The sequence below is a fragment of the Pongo abelii genome, chromosome 6 (genome assembly GCF_028885655.2).
Source record: "Pongo abelii isolate AG06213 chromosome 6, NHGRI_mPonAbe1-v2.0_pri, whole genome shotgun sequence".
In the NCBI taxonomy this organism is placed as follows: domain Eukaryota; kingdom Metazoa; phylum Chordata; class Mammalia; order Primates; family Hominidae; genus Pongo; species Pongo abelii.
Window position 1 is genome coordinate 126969938 of NC_071991.2, and position 20648 is coordinate 126990585.

A 20648-nucleotide genomic window follows, 5' to 3' on the forward strand; every position below is an offset into this window, starting at 1 on the left:
GTTCTATAAAAAGTCTGATAAAACAGAAAAACTGCTACATGCTAATGAGGAAAAGGGAGAAGAAAACTAATATGTAGCTTTAGAAACAAGATAGCTATAATTGCAGACAAGAAGAGATTGAAAATTTTAAGAAAAGGCTATGTATTAGTTCTGTTCTTGCAAGTTAAAATCTCAGCCAAGTGGATTAACTTAGTAAGAAAATAAAATAACCAAAACACATCCAAACCTCAGAATAAACATTAACCGAAAACCTCAATAGATTAATAAACATATACAAAATTGGAAAAGTGATTAAAGAACTACATCCCTCAAAGAGACCCTCTAGGCCCCAATTATTTTAGTTGACTTCTGTTAAACATTTAAGGTACAAATAATTCCCTAATCTTATACCCTAGTCTTATTATAGTCATTTATCATTAATAATCAAATTTTGATTTTCATTTCCCTAATGATTAATGATAAATAATCATTGTCTTTAGGGCGATGAAGAACCGTGGGAGTTGCATGCAATGTGGAAGATATGTGGAAAGTAGTATAGTGAAAGCCCCGTTGCTCATGTATTTACTTGGTCAACATATAACTATTTAACACTATTGGATACAAGGTATGAAATAAGGATTCCATCTTAGTCCTTTGGGGTTTCAGGGTTCAAAACTGGGAATCCCAAAGGACTAAGGGGAAATGAGAGCCCTGAACTGAGGCAGGAGAAGAAAGGGGGCAGACACTGGGGCTGGAGAGACAATAGGATGAAGTCAACATAACTTCAGGGGCCACAGCCTGCAGCCTGGCTGGAAGCCAGATGTGCTTCACAGTCACAGGTCTGAGGGCAGCAGCTCTTTGTTACATACCTCAGATGACAATATGTTTTTAGTCTCATAAGAGCTTGTAGAAAATTAAAAAAAAAAAAAAAAATTTTATGAGACCTTCCCAAATACTCTTCCTTCATCCAGTTAAGCTTCAGGAATACAAAAAAATTATGGTATCTTGTCTGGGACTATTTTTGCAACCCAACCGAAGGCCCAGTGACCTTATAGCAAACATTTTGAAAATTAGCCAAGTGTGGTGGCACACACCTGTGATCCCAGCTACTTGGGAGGCTGAGGTGGGAGGATCACTGGAGCTCAGGAATTCGAGGCTGCAGTGAACAAACCTGTGTGACAGAGCAAGACCTTGTTTCAAAAAACAAAACAAAATAGAACTCTAATGGCTCCTGCAAATACCCTAAACACCCTCCATCTCTAGTAATTATAAAATGTTTGTTAATGTGTTACCTGTATATGTATATTTAAAATATTTTATAATATTTCAGCCTGAGCAACATGTAAGACCCAGTCTCATTCAAGTGTGTGTGTGTGTGTGTGTGTGTGTGTGTGTGTGTGTGTGTATGAAAAATAAGCAAAAGACCTGGTCCCTATGCTTAGCAATGTCATGCACTGGTTGTGTATAGTGTATTCTGGAAATAACAGTTGAAGTGACACATGTTTATTTGTGTCAGTAGGAATTTAAAGAAGGAGGAGAATTATGGCAAGGATACTTGGGAAGTTTTTTCAGAGCAAGTGGGAATTGAATTGGGCCTAGAAAAATGGAAAATATTTGGATAAGAAGCAGATTTATGTGGTGGCTCATGTCTGTAATCCCAGCACTTTGGGAGGCCTAGGTGGGCAGATCACTTGAGGTCAGGAGTTTGAGACCAGCCTGGTTGAAACCCCGTCTGTACTAAAAATACAAAAAAAAATAGCCGGGCATGGTGGCGGGCACCTGTAATCCCAGCTACTCAGGAGGCTGAGGCAGGAGAATCTCTTGAACCCAGGAGATGGAGGTGGCAGTGAGCTGAGATCACGCCACTGCACTCCAGCCTAGGCAACAGAGTGGGACTGTATCTCAAAAAAAAAAAAAAAAAAAAAGGTCTCTAGAAGTTTCAAAGAAAAGAACTTGCTAGATGCCAAGGTGAGTGACGAGATTGGGCAGCTAAAGAAGGAAGAAGGTGAGCAAAGTTGCTCAGTATAGGACTCCATGGAGGTTGTATGCTGGGAGCTCAAGAGGTGTCATTCACATAGTCTCCAGGGTTAGGCAGGCACAACTGTATCTGGTGGCTCTGGCAAGGGAGTATTGGAAAAATAAATAATTGGAAAGACTGAAATGCTGGCCAGAGAAACTTGGACTTTGTCCTATAAGAAGTGAGGAACTATAGCAGTTTCTTGAGAAAAAAAGATAAATGATAGTGATGTGGCTAAACATACCAGCTTTGGAGCTAGATAAAAATTTGTTTGATTTTTGGCTGTACTTCTTAGTAGTTAATATGATTTGGGGAAAGTTACTTAAGTTTATTAAGCCTCGGTTTTCTTATTTGCAAAATGAGTATAATATTTTCCTTATAGAATTATGGTAAGGATTATTTGAGACAACGCATGTAGTGCTTGGCACAAAGTAAGTGCTCAATAAACGGTGTTTGATGATAATAAGTGTTTCCAAAATTTAAAATGGCAGTGGTATACAAGATGAATTGCGGGAAGAGAATGGTAACTGATTTTGATTTAAGTGGTTGTTTACCTTAGTTGTGAAACCAATTGACATATTGGTATGAAGTGACAAAGGCGTAAGCTATGGTTTTTGGAATAGAAGGCATAAGTTGGAACACAAACCTGTATTTTATCTCATCTGTGACACCATTGATTATAAGATGTGCTGTTATTTGTGTACTATGAAGAAAAAAAACATTGATGAATGTTGACACAATGCTATCACTTAGAATTTTTATTTTCTACTTATTGAAAGAGCTCTTTCAAGGCTTACTTAGACATAGCTTTTAATCATATATCATTTTTGTATACATATATAAAAAGGAAAATATAAGTGAAATAAGGTATTCCTAAAACTTCTTCACATTCAGAGTCCAACCCTTTTGAATTACTTCATTTCAGTCATCATTGTCTGTGTTTTTTCATGTAATATTGTCCTCTGTGCCATCATGAAAATGGGCAATGCTATATTTCTTTAAAAAGTGCTCTGTTATTGTCTGATTTTTTTCCCCCAAGCAGCAACAGGTTTGATGCAAGTCCTTTTTTTTTTTTTTTTTTTTTTTTGAGACGGAGTCTCGCCCTGTTGCCCAGGCTGGAGTGCAATGGTGCAATCTCAGCTCACTGCAACCTCCACCTCCCGGGTTCAAGCAATTCTCCTACCTCAGCCTCCCAAGTAGCTGGGATTACAGGCGCCCACCACCACGCCCAGCTAATTTTTGTATTTTTAGTATAGACAGGGTTTTGCCATGTTGGTCAGGCTGGTCTTGAACTTCTGACCTCAGGTGATCTGCCCGCCTTGGCCTCCCAAAGTGCTGTGATTACAGGCATGAGCCACCGCGCCTGGCCGTGCTTCTTGATCTTAACAGAAATTGTCATTGGGAAGGTTATAGACAACAGCCAAGACTCACATTCTCTTCTCAAATGGTGCTAAATGATTTGTTGAGTAAAAAGGCCAGGGATAGCAAACATGTTCACATGGCTGCAGGCAATGACAGCTATGCCCTGTTGTTGCCTTGTCCATAGCAATTTTAAGATGTATCCCAATTTCAGAAGACTGATAAATATGAAAGAAAAATGCATCTCAGAATTGATAGATCAGATAGAATTAAAACATGAGGTCAGTAATTCTGAGAAAGTTACTTAACTTTAGTAAGCAAGCTTAGATAGAAATGCTTTGGTAATACCTGAAGTTGTTTTGTTGCAAATTACTTAGGGATGCTCTACTAGCACTAAAAAACAAACAAACAAACAAAAGATGTTTTAAAAGAATTATATAGCACTGATAAGCTGACTCATAAAAATGGCTGAAATTGTTTGAAACTGTCTAATAAATAAGTAATAACCTAATGATTTTCCATTTTTGAATGCCAGGTGTTTCTAAAACCAAATGAAGTTTGTTTTTATTTTAAAATTATTTATTTTTGAGACAAGGTCTGGCTCTGTCACCCAGGCTGGAGTGGCACGATCTTGGCTCACTACAACCTCCACCTCCTGGGCTTAAGCCATCCTCCTACCTCAGCCTCCCGAGTAGCTGGGACCACAGGTGCGCACTACCATGCCCGGCTAATTTTTGTATTTTTAGTAGACACAGGGTCTCACCATGTTGCCTAGGCTGGTCTCAAACTCCTGGGCTCAAGGGATCTGCCTGCCTTAACTTCCCAATGTGCTGGGATTACAGGTGTGAGCCACTGCACACAGCCTGTTTTTCTAATATGATCATTCTTCCTATTGGCTTATACCTAATGGAAGGATTTAACCTTATAAACCTTAAAGTTCTAAGACCAGAAGCTAGGTGTATTAGTCTGTTTTCACACTGCTATAAAGAACTAACTGTGACTGGGTAATTTATAAATAAAAGAGGTTTAATTGACTTACAGTTTCGCATGGCTAGGGAGGCTTCAGGAAACTTAACAATCATGGCAGAAGGGGAAGCAAGGCACGTCTTACATAGTGGCAGGAGAGAGAGAGAGACAAAGAGAAACAGGTGTGGGGAGGGAATGCCGGGGGAACTGCCAAACACCTTTAAACCATCAGCTCTTATGAGAACTCACTATCACAAGAACAACATGGGAGAAACTGCCCCCATGGTCCAGTCACCTCCCACCAGGTCCCTCCCTCAAAATGTAGGGATTACAATCAAGATGAACTTTGGGTGGGGACATAGAGCCAAACCATATCACTAGGCTTGTAAGATTCATTTGTGTGTGTGTGTGAGTAGGCAGCATAAATACTGTCTAGAATACAGGAACATAGCAGAAAATATAATCCTGTAAAGTTGCTGTGGCAACATCAGCTGCTTATGATGCAATAAATATAATGGCAATAATTTTTGAAACTTCATTTTTTATTAGAGACCAGGATACAACTGAATCTCTGGAAAGATAATGAGTCTACCAGTTTGTGCTGTTTTTCTCTTATCCCCTTAGTTATTGACCTATTTGGAGGATTCTTCAACTGCAGAAGTTGCACCATGTAGCCAGTAATAATATTTATTTTTCCAGATGCTTGGGGTAGAGTATGGGAATTTTTCTTTTTTAATCCACATAATGAGGTATTTATAAGGAAGTGTATAGAGTCCAGCCCACTCAGCAGACAACCCAGGATTCAAACATTGTTGGAACTTCTAGTCAAACCTCATTTTCTCTTCCATTTGTTTCCCTAAAATAGTGCCTTGAGCCCAGAAAGCAAGTTAATTTCCTATCCCGCTTGTCACATTTCCATAATTCCATGGCTTCTTTGTTATTCCCAGAGATATCCTCATCCCCCTTGTGTATTCTCCTAAGTGAATGAACCCATTTTTTCCTCTCCCAAGTTCCAGGCATTCAGATGAACCCATTATACTGGTGGTTGGAGGACCCAGCGTCTGTCCACCCTTTCTGTTCATGATAGAAGAATGTATGCATGCCCAGTGTGTTACTGTTAAGTTGAGACATTTCACTGGTAGTAGTGGGAATGCAGACAACAAACAACAATATCTGGTTCCAACCTGGGCTAGAGCTAAAGGCGTCATGGGTTGGAGGTTCACTTCTGTCACCAAGCCCTACCAGAAGCAAGGGAGATTTGACCTCTGGGGCTCCCTTTGGCCCGGGCCTTACCAGTAGTGGCACTAAGCTACAACATACACCTATCAGTTTTTTTTTCTCTGATTCTTTTCAGTCCAGTCTCTTGTATGCTTGAATCTCCTGTCTGTTTGGTAGTCTGGCTTTGCAGGATGTAGCAGCAATTTTGAATGAATTGGTTACTTTAAGTTTTAGAAATGTAAGTCCTTGAAGATCTTGAAAATGATTTTGGTGATGAGCTGCCACAGCTAGTTGTTCATGCAATGGCCTGGGAAATGCAGAACCATGAATACCATGCCTGTTAGACCTGGAACAGGCGATGGCACCCTCATTGAGAAAATGATTTTAACTGAGAAGCAGTATTTCTGGAAAATTTTTTCACTGGCTCTCTTCTATTGTTGTTACCTGCAATTTCATCATCTTTTCATCTAATTCTGTTCAGTATGATGTCTTTGGGACCAGTGGGTATTTTTATTTGCTTGTAGAAGTGTTTGTTTTTAAGACTATGCAATGGCTCAGGAAGGCCAGCTCCACCCACTCTCTTGTTGCTTGGCACCAATCCTCCCTGGTTGTTGGGCATCTTGTTTACTTCTGCCCTTAATTCCCTGCAGGTGCGTAAGTACAAGAGCATGATCCTGGAAGACCTGGAGTCTGCTCTGGCAGAACACGCCCCTGCGCCTCAGGAGGTTAACTCAGAACTGCCGCCTCTCACCATCGATGGAATTCCAGTCTCTGTGGACAAAATGACCCAGGTGAGGAGTGGGAGGTGAGGAGGAGACTCAAAGACAAGTGGCACAGGTGTGGGCGGGCCTCTGATCACTTTTCTGCATTTTGTCCTCAGTGATCTGACCAGGGAGTGAGATGCAGACTGGAGTCTTGTAGTGAAACAGTAGCAGCCTTGGAAAAGACATTGTAGTGCCAGAAGAGTGCTCCCAACCAAGGGCATGGCTGTGGTATCCTCTTTCTTCTGGCAGTTTTTTTTCCATTTCACTTGGGCCTTTGGGTTGGATTTTAAAAAAAACAAAAAACTTTTAGCTTGGGGTTGGTCTGAACAAAAGAACATTAGGAGTTTAATGAATCACAGTCAAGGTAGCCAAGTAAACTTTTAGCCCTTGGGCTGCTCTGCTCCTCTTTCAATGTAAATTCTAAATACTTCCATAATTATTACTAAGTACAGCTCCCTTCCACAAGAATGTAAAACTCAGAATGACAGTCTTCTGAGTCGTTGATTTCTTCGTCCTTTTTAAATTTTTTATTTAAATGTTTTAAATTTTATGATTTCTAAAGATGAGGGTCTCACTGTGTTGCCCAGGCTGATCTCAAACTCCTAGGCTCAAGCGATCCTCCTGCCTCAGCCTCCCAAAGTGCTGGGATTACAGGCATGAGCCGCTGTGCCAGCCTGATTTCCTCTTCTTTAAGAAGGGAAGTCAAAAATGTACTTAGCATGATAAATCAGCATACCTTAGTAATTTTTATGAAATTATCCCTTTTATATATTTTTAGTTTAGCTTGATCAAAATCAAACACCTTTTTAACATATTTTCCCACCCTATTTATTTATTTATTTAATTTATTTATTTTTTGAGACGGAGTCTCCATCTGTGGCCCAGGCTGGAGTGCAGTGGTGCGATCTTGGCTCACTGCAACCTCCGCCTCCCGGGTTCAAGCGCTACTCGTGCCTCCGAATAGCTGTGATTATAGGTGCGGGCTACCACACCTGGCTAATTTTTGTTTTTTTAGTAGAGATGGGGTTTTGCCGTGTTAGCTAGGATCATCTCAAACTCCTGACCTCATGTGATCCGCCTGCCTCGGCCTCCCAAAGTGCTGGGATTACAGGCGTGAGCCACCACACCCAGCCCACCCTATTTCTTTATTAATTTACTTCTATCTTGCTAAATCCACTTGTCAGGTTTTTTTCCTTATCTTATTCAGTCTTCAGCAGCATTTGACACAGTTGATTACTCCTTAAAGCATCTTCTCTCTGTCTCTTGACCACACCCTCTTCTGAAGATCCTCATCCCTCACTAGGTGCTCCCCTCATCCCTTCTGGGGCCCATCTTCCTCTTCTTACCTGATCATCGATATGCTGTTTTCACCCAGCTTACCCTCACTATTAGATGTCTGGTCCTCACACGCCCCAAACAGAACCTTTGGTTGTTCCTACTCTCCACTCCACATCTGTTCCTCTCCAAGCATTCCCCACATTAGTTAATGGAACTACTGTCCATCTGGTTGCTCAAGTCCCAGCATAGAAGTAATCCTGATTTCCTTGTTTTGCCCTCTCTCTCTCCACAGTCCCCTGCCACCCTCCAGGTGGCAGGTCATGTCAGTTCACCTCTGAAATGTACCCTGACTCTGGCCATTCTTCTCACTTCCCATCAGCACCCAAGTCCAAGCCTTTAGCATCTCTCATATAGCCTGTCCACTGTGGTCTGCTGCAGTCCGTTCTCCATGTAGCCATCATAGTAGTTTTTTAAAAAACTTAAATCATGCCGGACGTTGTAGCTCATGCCTGTAATCAAGAGGAGGATCCCTTGAGTCCAGGAGTTCGAGATCAGCCTGGGCAGCAGGCTGGTATTTTTTTTGTCTCTACAAAAAATACAAAAATTAGCTGGGGCCGTGGTGGTGTATGCCTGTAGTCTCAAATACTTGGAAGGCTGAGGTGGGAGGATCGTTTGAGCCCGGGAGGTTGAGGCTGCAGTGAGCCGAGATTGTGCCACTGCACTCCAGCCTGGGTGACAGAGCAAGATCCTGCCTCAAATAAATGACTGAATGAATGAATAAATTTATTTATTTATTTAATTCAGGCCATATCACTTCCTTGTTTAAGCCCTGGAATGGTTTTCCACTATTCCTAGAATCAAATTCAGACTCTGCCATGGCTTTGAAGGCCCTATGTAATCTGACCTCTTCCTGCCTCATCATCTTCCCCTCAGTCACTGGGCTGCAGCCACTCTAGCCCTCTTTTCCTCAAACACCCTGCATCCATTCTTTTGCTTTTGCTGTTCCCTTTGCCTGAATATTGTTCTCCCAGATGATTGCATGATGGACTATCTTATTCAAAGTCTAGCTCAAATATCACCTCCTGAGACAAGCCTTTCTTGATTATCCCACCTAAATGAAGCTTTCTTCTCCCTACCAAGCCACTAATACATCCTCTGTGTTCTTGTCTGTATAACACTTGTTACTACCTGGAATTATCTCATTTATTAACTTGTATACTTACTCGTGTTCTCCCCAGCTAGAATTTCAGGAATTTAGTTTCTATCCTTTACTTCGGTTCAGTATAGCTGCTCAGCCTCTGAAATAACATGTTATCTAAATAATAGTATCTGTTCAGTAAATGACTTCAGAGTTAAAGCAAAAATGAGTTAAGCGTAGTGGTGGGGAACAGGATTGTAAGTCCCCTGGGCAGGTGTTTACTCAGTGCGGATGCTGATGCTGCTGCTCAGGGGTGGCACTTTTACTTTTTGTTCCATCTGAACCAGCAACTTGGTCTGAAGTAATACTATATTTTATAAATATAAACCTAAATAGTGATCTTTTGATTGTTGGATTCATAGCCCTTTCTGTGGACACTGGAAGGATCTCTAAATAATGGTTCAGAAGGGAAAGCATTATCTAAACCAAGCTTGTCCAACCCACGTCCCGCAAGACGCGTGCGACCCAGGATGGCATTGAATGTGGCTCAACACAAATTCGTAAACTTTCTTAAAACATTATGAGATTTTTTGGCATTTTTTTTCTTTAGCTCATCAGCTATTATTAATGTTAGTGTATTTTATGTGTGGCCCAAGATAATTCTTCCTCTAATGTGGCCCAGGGAAGCCAAAAGATTGGACACCCCGATCTAAACTTTTCTTTACTGCCTTTTTACGTTTCTGTTATTCTGTTTCTAGAGGCATTCTGACTGGTTCAAGTAAAGAAAACATAAAGTGAATTATTTTTATTTAGTTGATGTAAAGAATCTACTCTGTCTCAGACGTAAAGTACATCTACTGCCTAAGCCTTTGGTTTCTAATACTGTGTTAGGTAAACTCCTCTCCTGTGATGGGTATTTTTTGTTCTTTGTCACATTTGGTGTGTTAGGGTAAAGCAGTCTGAGGTTTTGATTATATCATCTTGGATTGGCCACAGAAGTCAGCAAACAGTTTAGTTATTATCATTTTGGAGGTAAGACATTTGAAAGTGTTGTTTTCCATATTTGTCAAAACCACACTCAGTAGAGCTTGGTGTGCTGGTGAATGAGGAGCTGGATCTCAGTTGTCAAATGCGTAGATACTTTGTTGGAGGTGGACATTTTCTCTATCATATGCTCCCTCTTTCCCCTTCTTACCAAAGATGATGACTAAAAAGTCAAACATAACAAATAAAATAAAACAAACAAATGAGGAGGAAGAGGGAGCAGGATGATGAAAAACCCAGCTCCCAATTGAATGGGAATTTCCAAGTATTTGGATCCTGGCATTTTCCCCCCTCAACGTTTTATTGTTGTTTGTTTTCATCGAATACTTTTTTCTTAACCTGAGCTAAATAGCTCGCTCGCTGTCTCTTTTTTTTTTTTTTTTTTTTTTTTTTTGGGACGGAGTCTCGCTCTGTTGCCCAGGCTGGAGTGGAGTGCAGTGGCACAATCTCGGCTCACTGCAACCTCCGCCTTCCAGGTTGAGGCAATTCTCCCACCTCAGCCTCCTGAGTAGCTGGGACTACAGGCATGTGCCACCATGCCTGGCTAGTTTTTTTTGTATTTTTAGTAGAGACGGGGTTTCACCACATTGGCCAGACTGCTCTTGAACTCCTGACCTTGAGTGATCCTCCCATCTTGGCCTCCCAAAGTGCTGGGATTGCAGGCACGAGCCACTGCACCCAGCCAATAGCTCTCTTTTATAATTGATCCTGAAGACTTTCACTATTAATGGGAGTAAAAGGAGGGTTTTATTTCTACCCAAACCTAGATAGGCAAGGGTATGGGACTACAAGCAGTTTAATACACTGTTAGTGAGAATGCAGATTGGTACACTTTCTCTAGAGGGCAGGTTGGCAATGCATATCAAAGTCTAAAAGGTGTATATCATGCCCTCCAATTAAATACAGTTGTACATTGTTTATTACAGCATGTTTACAATGGGAAAATTGGGAACAATGTGATTGGTTAAATTATGATGGTGTTTAGATTTTATATAGTAAAATTACACCAAGGAATTACACCAAGGAAATATAGTAAAATTACACAAGTAATAATCACACCAAGGTATTATTACTAATTATTAATGTTAATTATATGTATTGCCTGTATTCATTTTTGAATAACCGGAACATACCATCTCTCAGCCATGCTTTATTAGAGAAAGTTCATGAACCAAGGATTTTAATTTTTCTCAACAATTAAGTGGGAAAACACAGGTGGCTTTTTTTTTCTTTTCCCTGGTGTCTACGAAAACAAAATATTTTTCAGATTGAAAATTTAGGCATAAATAGCCGGGCGCAGTGGCTCACGCCTGTAATCCCAGCACTTTGGGAGGCTGAGGTGGGCAGATCATGAGGTCAGGAGATCGAGACCATCCTGGCTAACATGGTGACACCCCGTCTCTACTAAAAATTAAAAAAAAAAAATCAGCCTGGTGTGGTGGCACACGCCTGTAGTCCCAGCTACTTGGGAGGGCGAGACAGGAGAATCACTTGAACCCGGGAGGCGGAGGTTGCGGTGAGCCGAGATCACACCACTGCACTCCAGCTTGGGCGACAGAGCGAGACGCAGTCTCAAAAAAAAAAGAAAATTGAGGCATAAATAGAAAATGAAATTTATGAAGCAAGCTAGTGACAAATAGACCTTAGGGCTGCATTCATATTGCCAGTGCTTTTTAAAAAATCTTTTTTGTGTAAAACTGTATTGTGTTCATTATTCAGATTGACTCTTTCAGCTAGTCTGCACTAAACATTTACCTTTTTTTTTTTTTTTTTTTTTTTGAGACAGTCTCACTCTGTCGCTCAGGCTGGAGTGAAATGGTGCGATCTTGTCTCACTGCAACCTCCACCTCCTGGGTTCAAGCGATTCTCTGCCTCAGCCTCCCCAGTAGCTTGGATTACAGGTGCACGCCACCACACTAGGTTAATTTTTTGTATTTTTAGTAGAGACGGGATTTCACCATGTCAGGCTGGTCTCGAACTGCTGAGCTCAGGCAATCTGCCGGTCTTGGCCTTCCAAAGTTTTAGGATTACAGGTGTGAGCCACTGCACCCAGCCAACATTTACTTTTTAAAAGAATTTTTTACTTGCCCCAAAACTCTCAAACTTGTCTCCTACACATATAAAAATTGCACATAACAATGTCTGAAGTTCTGTGAGAACTAAATGCTCTGTTCTTTTAGGAAGCAGCTCTCTTGGTTTTTGTCTTTTGTCTTTTGTTTTGTTGAAAACATGATTCTTTATTAGTAAATAGGATGTTTTACCTGAAAAGTTTCTGTTTTTATTATTATAACTATATTAAAGTTTTTAGTCTCTTCTTTTGGTGCCATGACTTGGATTATAGTCCTTATTTTGGCAGGGGGGTGGGGGGTGGGTCTGCGCGTTAGAAAACTACATAGCTCTGTGGTATTTTTAGTTATTAAAATGAAAATTTGGATTTCTAGGCACCTTTAAGAATAGTGGCTGGAACTTATTCTATACTTACTCCATATCTGTTTTAGAATTGGAGGAGGTTGAGATAAAGCTTAGCAAAAGGGATCCTTAGTTTGGGGTAGGTTCTGCAACCCCAGACTTCATTTACAATGAAGTCTCCTTTTTCAGATTTTGAAAGTCAGGTTAGCAAATTTGTTTTAGGATACTACAGACCGGGGCCTAGTGGATGGGCTAAGTCAGTGCCTCTCAAACTTCAGAGTGTGCAGCAGTCACCTGAGAAGTGGTGTTCGAATGCAGAGAAGTGGTGTTCAAATGCAAAATCAGTAGGTCTGGAATGGGCCTGAGGTTCTGCCTTGCTGGTGAGCCCCCAGGTGATGCCAATGCTGCTGTTTCTCAGACTATGCTTTGAATTCAAGGAATTGCATAGCTTCTTGCAGTCTTCAAACAATAATTATGATTTTGCTAGTGGAAAATCAGTTCTGCTCTTTACCAGACTTGGGTCCTGTAGGCTTCTCTTGTTCTTGGGAGGTGGTAAATCTCTTTGGAATCTGTATTAGAAGATATCCAGGCAAAGAAACAATTATAGAAGAATCATCACTGGAAAGACCTGGGCGGTATTATTGATTAAAATCCACTGTTCTTTCTCTTCTCCCTTCCCTCACCTTCCTTGAACTTACTGCCATCCTCTTACTGTCACTGGGGCAATCTTTGTTGCTTTAATATTCCCGTGGCATGATGATGCAACAGGATAGTAATTTACAGCAGTTTCAGGTAAACCTTCTGAAATGTTCAGCAGAGTGCTTGCTTCATTAGGAAGGCATTATTCACAAGGCTTTTGAGATGTTTTACTTAGAAAACAGTCAGTCAGTTATCTGCTTCGGTTTTTTGAGAGTTTTGTTCTGTTTTGAAAAAACATAGGTCTCACCTCTTCTACCCAAAGAGTAGAAAACATTATGCTAAGTGAAATAAGCCAGACACAGAAGGAAAATATTGGGTGATTCTACTTATATGAGGTTTCTAGAGTTGGCAAAATGATAAAGATAGAAAATAGAAGTGGCTGGGCATGATGGCTCATGCCTGTAATACCAACACTTTAGAAGGCCAAGGCAAGCGGATCACTTGAGGTCTGGAGTTTGAGACCAGCCTCGTCAACATGGTGAAACCCTATCTCTACTAAAAATTTTTTTGTATTATTTACAAAAAAATTAGCCAGATATGGTGGCAGGTGCCTGCAATCCTAGCTACTGGGGACGCTGAGGCAGGAGAATCACTTGAACCCAGGAGGTAGAGGTTGTAGTGAGCTGAGATCACGCCACTGCACAGAATTTGTTTGAGATGATAATTTAAAAGTTCTAGAAATAGGCCGGGTACAGTGGCTTATGCCTGTAATGCCAGCACTTTGGGAGGCTGAGGCGGGCAGATCACGAGGTCAGGAGTTTGAGACCAGCCTGACCAACATAGTGAAACCCCGTCTCCACTAAAAAAAAAAAAAAAAAAATTGGCCGGGCGTGGTGGCAGGTGTCTGTAATCCCAGCTACTTGGGAGGCTGAGGCAGGAGAATCGCTTGAACCCAGGAGGTGGAGGTTGCAGTGAGCTGAGATTGCACCATTGCACTCCAGCCTGAGAGACAGTGTGAGACTCCATCTCGAAAAAAAAAAGTTCTAGAAATAATTATGATGGTTATACAACATTGTGAACATATTTAGTGCCACTAAATGGTACATGTTAAAATGATAATGTTATGTTATGTGTATTTTGCCATTATTTTACAAAATTTTTTTGAAAAGAAGAGCTGGATAAAAAGTATTTTAGTTTGGTGGTTCTCAAAATTGGCTGTGTAGTAGAGTCACCTAGGGAACTTAAAATCCTAGTGCCCAGGCCACACTCCAGACCAATTAAGTCACAGTCTTCAGGGATGGATCTAGGCATCTGCAGTGTTTAAACTCTCCAAGTGATTCCAGCATGCAGGCAACTTTGAGAACCACTATAATGGATCACAATTCCAAACTGCTTCTCCATATCGTAGTGTCAGAATTTACTGGCAAAGCAGGCTCTTCTTACTGTCTGAAATTATCAAAAAATGTTTACATATATGATGTCTTTGCATGTTTAGTAGGCATGATGAAATTAAGAGAATATATATAGGCCAGATGTGGTGGCCCATGCCTGTAATCCCAGCACTTTGGGAGGTCGAGGCAGGAGGATGGTTTGAGGCCAGGAGTTTTGAGACAACCTGGGCAACACAGCAAGACCTCATCTCTACTAAAAATTTAAAAATTAGCCAGGCATGGTGGTGCATCCATAGCCCCACCTACTCAGGAGGCTGAGGTGGTAGGATCACTTAAGCCCAGGAGTTCAAGGCTGCAGTGAGCCATGATCACGCCACTGCACTTCAGCCTGAGCAAAAGAGTGAGACCCTGTCTCAAAAAAGAAAGGAAAAGAAAGAGAGAATATATATGTAACAAATAAAAACACTGGATGTGTTCTTAAATAGAACATAGCATATTTTGAGTAAAGAATAAGGGTATATTCAGAAATACTAAAGAGAAGAAAATAGCCATATAAACTACTTATGTAGGATACAACTTGACTAAGGAAATATTTGCATTTATATGACAATTAATATCCAGTGCAGATTAATATTTTCTTCATATTCATAAGAAAAAGATAATTAGAAAAATAAGCAAACATTATAAGCAGTTCATAGAAAGGAAAAATAACCAGTAAATATATAAAAAGATTGTCAACTCACTAGTAATAGAAATTAAAATAAGAAAACATTTCCCCCATGTCAGATGAGCCAAAATAAGAAAACTTGATAATAAGGCCGGGTGCGGTGGCTCATGCCTGTATCCCAGCACTTTGGGAGGCTGAGGTGGGTGGATTACTTGAGGTCAGGAGTTCAAGACCAGCCTGGCCAACATGGTGAAACCCCGTCTCTACTAAAAATACAAAACGATTAGCCGGCCATGGTAACGCATGCCTGTAGTCTCAGCTACAGGTTGAGGCAGGAGAATCACTTGAACCCGGGAGGCAGAGGTTGCAGTGAGCCGAGATCACACCATTGCACTCCAGCCTGGGTGATAGAGTGAGATTGTCTCAAAAAAAAAAAGAAAAAGAAAAAGAAAAAAAAAAAAAGAGAGAAAACTTGGTAATAAAATGTGGAAGAGGATGAATGGGTATTGTCTGGTACTCTTAGTGACAGTGGGATTGGCAAAGTCTTTCTGGAGGACAATTTGGCAGTGTGTTAAAATGTTAAATCCATATACCCTTTAACCAGCAATTCCACTTTTCTGAATTTCTGCTAAACTGATTTCATAAACTGTAAGCAATCTAAATGTTTATCAATAGGGGAATGGCTAAATAAAATGGAAATTCTATACCATGGATACTAGGCAACTGTTTTTAAAAATTGGATTATTCTAGTTGCACTACCATGAGAAGATGTCTATGACAAAATGTTGAGTGGAAAGAACAAGTTATAAAATAGTGTACAATATGGTACCATTTGTGTTTTTCTTTAATCACATAAAACTGCCTTTCTAGCATGTATTTATGTAAATATATAGAATTTGGCCTAGAAGGAAGGCTGTTCATCAAGCTCATGCCTCTGGATAGGAGACTGGATTGAGGGAGGATAGATGGCAAAGAGGACTTTGACTTTATCTATATTATTTACATTTTTGTACAGAAGAGTACAACAAGCATAAGGTAACAGAAACTAACCAAACTGTCTCCTTCAAAGAGAAGGTAGGACTTTAAGAGCATTTCGATTAAAAAGAGAGAGTAAGTTTGATAGGTTGGGGATGCCGAGATACAGAAGCAGAAGTCTTGGCTTGAGAGAGGAGTCTAAATGAGTGTCTCCATTGACTGGCCTTCAAATTCACTAATTCTGAAGTTACGTTGATCTTTTCTCCAAACTTGCTCTTGTGGTTTCTATGGGAATGTGTTTTTAGGGAAAATGAGATTAAGAGAAGCCAGTGTTTTGGTTGGCACTACTAGGGAGTGGTGTTTCTGATAATAACCACCATAGTCATCTCTCTGAACAGAGATCAGTACTACAAATAATTCCCAGTATTGGGCAAATGAATCACTTTGCTTTAGCTCTTTAATGCCCTTTAAATAGCCATTCAAATATAATTGGGTCTGTCAGCCTGAACGGTAATAATTTTAAGTTAAAGTAATGTTGCCACAGTCTGAAAAATCTCCATTTTTCCTTCCCTGCTACATTCCTGTTTTCTGTAGGCTATACAAACATAACCTTTCAACATGGGTTGCTTTCAACTGCCTTCTCTTTAAATGTATTATGTATTATCTGACCTCTTCAGTAGAGGTGGAGTTGGCAGATATGTTGGTCTGAAAGACCTTTTCTTGGTAATTGAGCCTAAATGGACATCAGGAACCTCAAAATCCCTAGACTCAGATAAATGCAGAGCAAAGATAGAGGGAACAAGAGGAGAGGGTGTTTGGAGGATGTGTAAGGATAATGCATTGTTGGGTAGCAAAGAACTAACTGAATTTACAAAGGAAATTTCTAGCATAGCAAGAATTTTTTTTTAATTGGATAAGACGTTTTAGAGTGTTAGAGAACCTTTTATTTTAAACCTATCTGTGGTTTCCACATAATCTTTACTTTTCACTGACACAGGCATGAATTTGATATCCTTATCTTTGCTGATTGTCCCGGGAAGTGTTAGTATTTTCTGTTCTTTGCTGATTTGGTGTGGCTGTACTGACCAAGCTAGAGTACCTTAGGCCCACCTAGAGCCCTAAATCAGAATGAGAGTCCAGGAAAGCTTGTTCCAGCCCAATTAAAGGACGGTCTGAGAGGTTAGGCTTTAGCTTTGCTGATCCTGTTGATTGTCTCCCTGTGGATTAAAGACAAACCTTCCTTAACAAGCACATCAAGAAGCTCTGGTTTCCAAAACTCTCCAGGACCAGTAATTAATTCAACTGGTAATGAGAGCACAGTTCCGAATTCTGGAAAGGAATCATTTGACTCTTCCTGTACTGGACTGCTAGTTTCCCTTTATTAATAGTCTTTTTAGCCTTAGCACTGTTTATTTGGGACAGTATAAAAAGAACCTGTAGGAAGATTGCCTTTTTCAGTGAAGTCAAATTATCTCAAGCATTTAAAAGTAAAAAATACCCTTCATTCTCAAAATATACACACCTGAAAAACAAACTCTTATAGTAGAAAATACCTTTTACTTCTTTTGGTATAGGGGCAAATTTTATATGCTTGATAATTAGCATTTTTAAAAGCTATGATCTGCTCCTGAATTAGAACTTGTATACCAGCAGCTGATTTCACTCTGGTTCCATTTTTTGACTTGATGGGGTTTCTGCCTGTGGAAGTAACCTTTTTGTACTGTTTCTGTTTCTCCTGCCTCTCATATTAGCCTCTAGGATCATCTTCCTAGGAATTTGAAACATTTCTCATCCAGAGATTTCTAGCAAATAAATCATCTTTGAAAAGTTTCCCAGTTCTGTCTTTCCTCTAATTATGGTTACCCTTTTTTCTGACAATTTCCATTAGTAATCTGCTTGTACATCCCCCTCCCCCCGCTTTTTTTTGATTGAGAGAAACAGTGCATGTGCGAGAGGGAGCTGCTTGCATTAATACATATTTTTAATGCTCAAGGACCGAGCAGAACAAGGCACCTAAACTTCCTGTACATTGTGGGTGGGTTGGTAATATCTTGCTTGCTTCAAAGCAAATAATTGCTCCAAATGGTCAATTTGTTCCTTCTTGGTTCTAGCACCCTTTATTTCTCATCCTCAACCTTGTTTAAGATACATATAAACTCATTCTTCTGCCGCCTTCTGCTTTTTTCCACTTTACCCATCCTTGAAAAACTAACGATGAATGTCTTAATGTACATTACAGTGTGTTCAGTATTAGTAAACCATTTCAGAAAGCTAGCTATTTGTTTGCATTGGGAGAACAAATTCCCTATTTTCCCTGATTTAAAAGTAAAATCTCATTTATCTTTGAAATATTTATTTTTGGCAAATGGTCACATTTAGACTTTGATAGAAACTTAATATAGATTGAGTACTCCCTGCCCGAAATGTTTGGGACCAGAAGTACGTTGGATTTCATATATTCTTGGATTTTTTTAACATTTGCGTATACCTAGTGAGATATCTTGGGGATAGGACCACGATCTCAACACAAAATTTATTTGTGTTTTATATACACCTTATGCACTATAGCCTGATGGTAATTTCTTAGGGTATTTTTAATAATTTTGTGCATGAAATAAAGTTTTGACAGCGACTTGAGGTCATGGGTGGAATTTTCCACGTGACACTTGAAACATTCCAGATTTCAGATCTTCAGATTAGGGATGCTCAACCTCTAGCAGATTAAGGATTAAAACTGTGCTGGATTAAAGCCATGATGTTTCTGAGTCCTTATTTGTTTTACATTTAGAGTAGTTTTATTTAATAGATTTGGAGAGTGGATGCTTAAAGCATCTACTTTTTTTAAAAAAAGAACAGCCTTTTCTTATTATAAAATCAGAATTACCAATCAGTTGCCAAAGAGCTGTGGTGCACCTAAATTTTATAACAAATTAAGCTCTAAATTTTAGAACAAAAGTTATGAATACTGGAGAAGTTGCTGAAAAAAGATGGCTTGATGACTGAGGTAATAATAATAAAACTTCTATTAATTAATATACCTGCTATCTCAGCCTCTTAATTGACCTTGTATATTTGCTATTATTACTGTTTTGCAGATGAGAACATTAAGATTCAGAGCCAACTCTGAGTCTTGTGTTTTTTTTTGTTTGTTGGTTTGTTTTTTGTTTTTTGTTTTTGAGATGGAGTCTTGCTCTGTTGCCCAGGCTGGAGGGTAGTTGAGCGATCGCAGCTCACTGCAACCTCCGCCTCCCAGCATTAAGCGATTCTCCTGCCTCAGCCTCCTGAGTAGCTGGCATTACAGGTATGTGCCACCATGCCTGGCTAATTTTTGTATTTTTAGTAAAGATGGTGTTTCACCATGTTGGCCAGGTGAGTCTCAAATTCCTGACCTCAGGCAGTCTGCTCTCCTTGACCTCCTAGAGTGCTGGGATTACAGGCGTGAGCCACCAAGCCCGGCCCTTGTGTTCTTTTTGGTAGAAAGAGCTAACTTAAGAGAAGTGAGGCTGAGTGCAATGACTCACACCTGAAATCCCAGCACTTTGGGAGGTCGAGGCAGGAGGATTGCTTCAGTCCAGGAGTTTGAGATTGGCCTGGGCAATGTAGGGAGACCCCTTCTCTACAAAAAAAAAAGAAAAGTAAAGAAAAAAAAAATAGCTGGGCATGGTGGCATGCGCCTTTAGTCCCAACTACTGAAGGCTGAAACAGGAGGATCCCTTGAGCCCTGGAGGTTGAGGCTGCATTGAACTGTGATCATGCCACTGCACTCCAGCCTGGGCCACAGAGCAAGATCCGAGAGCGAGCGAGAGAGAGAGAGAGAGAGAGAATGAACGAATAGTTAGTATATGTTCCACAAAGAATGTAGGACTTTCTGGGCACTAAAGAATGAGTGGTGGCATTAGAATAGTAGCATGGAAAGTAGTCCAGCAAGGGGACAGAACAAAGGCAAAGAAGCGGGAATGGGCTTAGCAGCTCTTAAGACAGTGCAGAGATTTGTCTGATGGAGGACAAAGGCTGAGTGGTGGGAATTAATGGGAACTGACTGTAATGTGAGGCTAGATTGTGGTGGGTCTGAAAAGCTGGGCAGAAGGATCTAGTTTAGTTGCCATAGTTAAAAGACATTTGGAGGTGTTTTGAGCTTTGGAGCTATGTAGGTAACATTTAGGAAAACCTCTCCAGCAAGGATATGTGGGAAGAGGGAATGAAGGGAGAACTTGGAGTTTCCCAAGAAAGCCAACTAGAAGGATACACTAGCTTTGGGCCAAAAAGTTAGAATAAAGGTGGGGCCGGAGAAGAAGGGATAGACACCAGAGACATTTCAAAGAAAACAAAAGAACTGGACTTGCAGTGTGTGACTAGGTAAGTGTTGAAGGAGAAAAGTAAGGATAACTTTAACATTTTTAGTTTGAGTGGCTGGGGAAAGGGTGGTTTTCTACTTGCTAAGATAAAAAAGTTGAGAAGACAAGTAGATTGGAGAGAGGGTAGGGTAGGAGTTTAAATGAAGAGGCTGATGCTGAGCCCACCTTTCAAGTAACATTAAGTTATTGGAACTCAGTTGGAAGGCCTGGTGGGAGAGCCGAAGGAAGACTTGAGGATGAAAGGTATCCACTTCCAGGTGCCGACGTGACCCAGAACTGAGGAGCATAAGGAACTATTGGTGCAAATAGGGTGAGGCGTCAGAAGTGAAGCAATCACCAGAATTAGGGAATATAGAGGGTTCCAGGTGGATCTGAGCAGACTCTGTCAGTCTAGTATTCTCCACAGTGAGTGCTTTCTGATCACTTTAGGATTTCTGTTTTGTTTGTTT

At 40.4% G+C, this 20648-nt stretch overlaps 1 protein-coding gene across 7 annotated transcripts in view; it reads left to right on the forward strand.

The window, feature by feature from the left end:
* The window catches only part of NRF1 (nuclear respiratory factor 1), a 140899-nt gene that overhangs the window by 70456 nt on the left and 49795 nt on the right, over positions 1-20648 (forward strand). For all 7 annotated transcript variants that reach the window (XM_054559813.2, XM_024250202.3, XM_054559815.2 and 4 more), the window contains exon 5: positions 6190-6330. In XM_054559813.2, coding sequence (XP_054415788.1) covers positions 6190-6330 — 141 coding nt within the window. The remainder of the gene's footprint in view (positions 1-6189; positions 6331-20648) is intronic.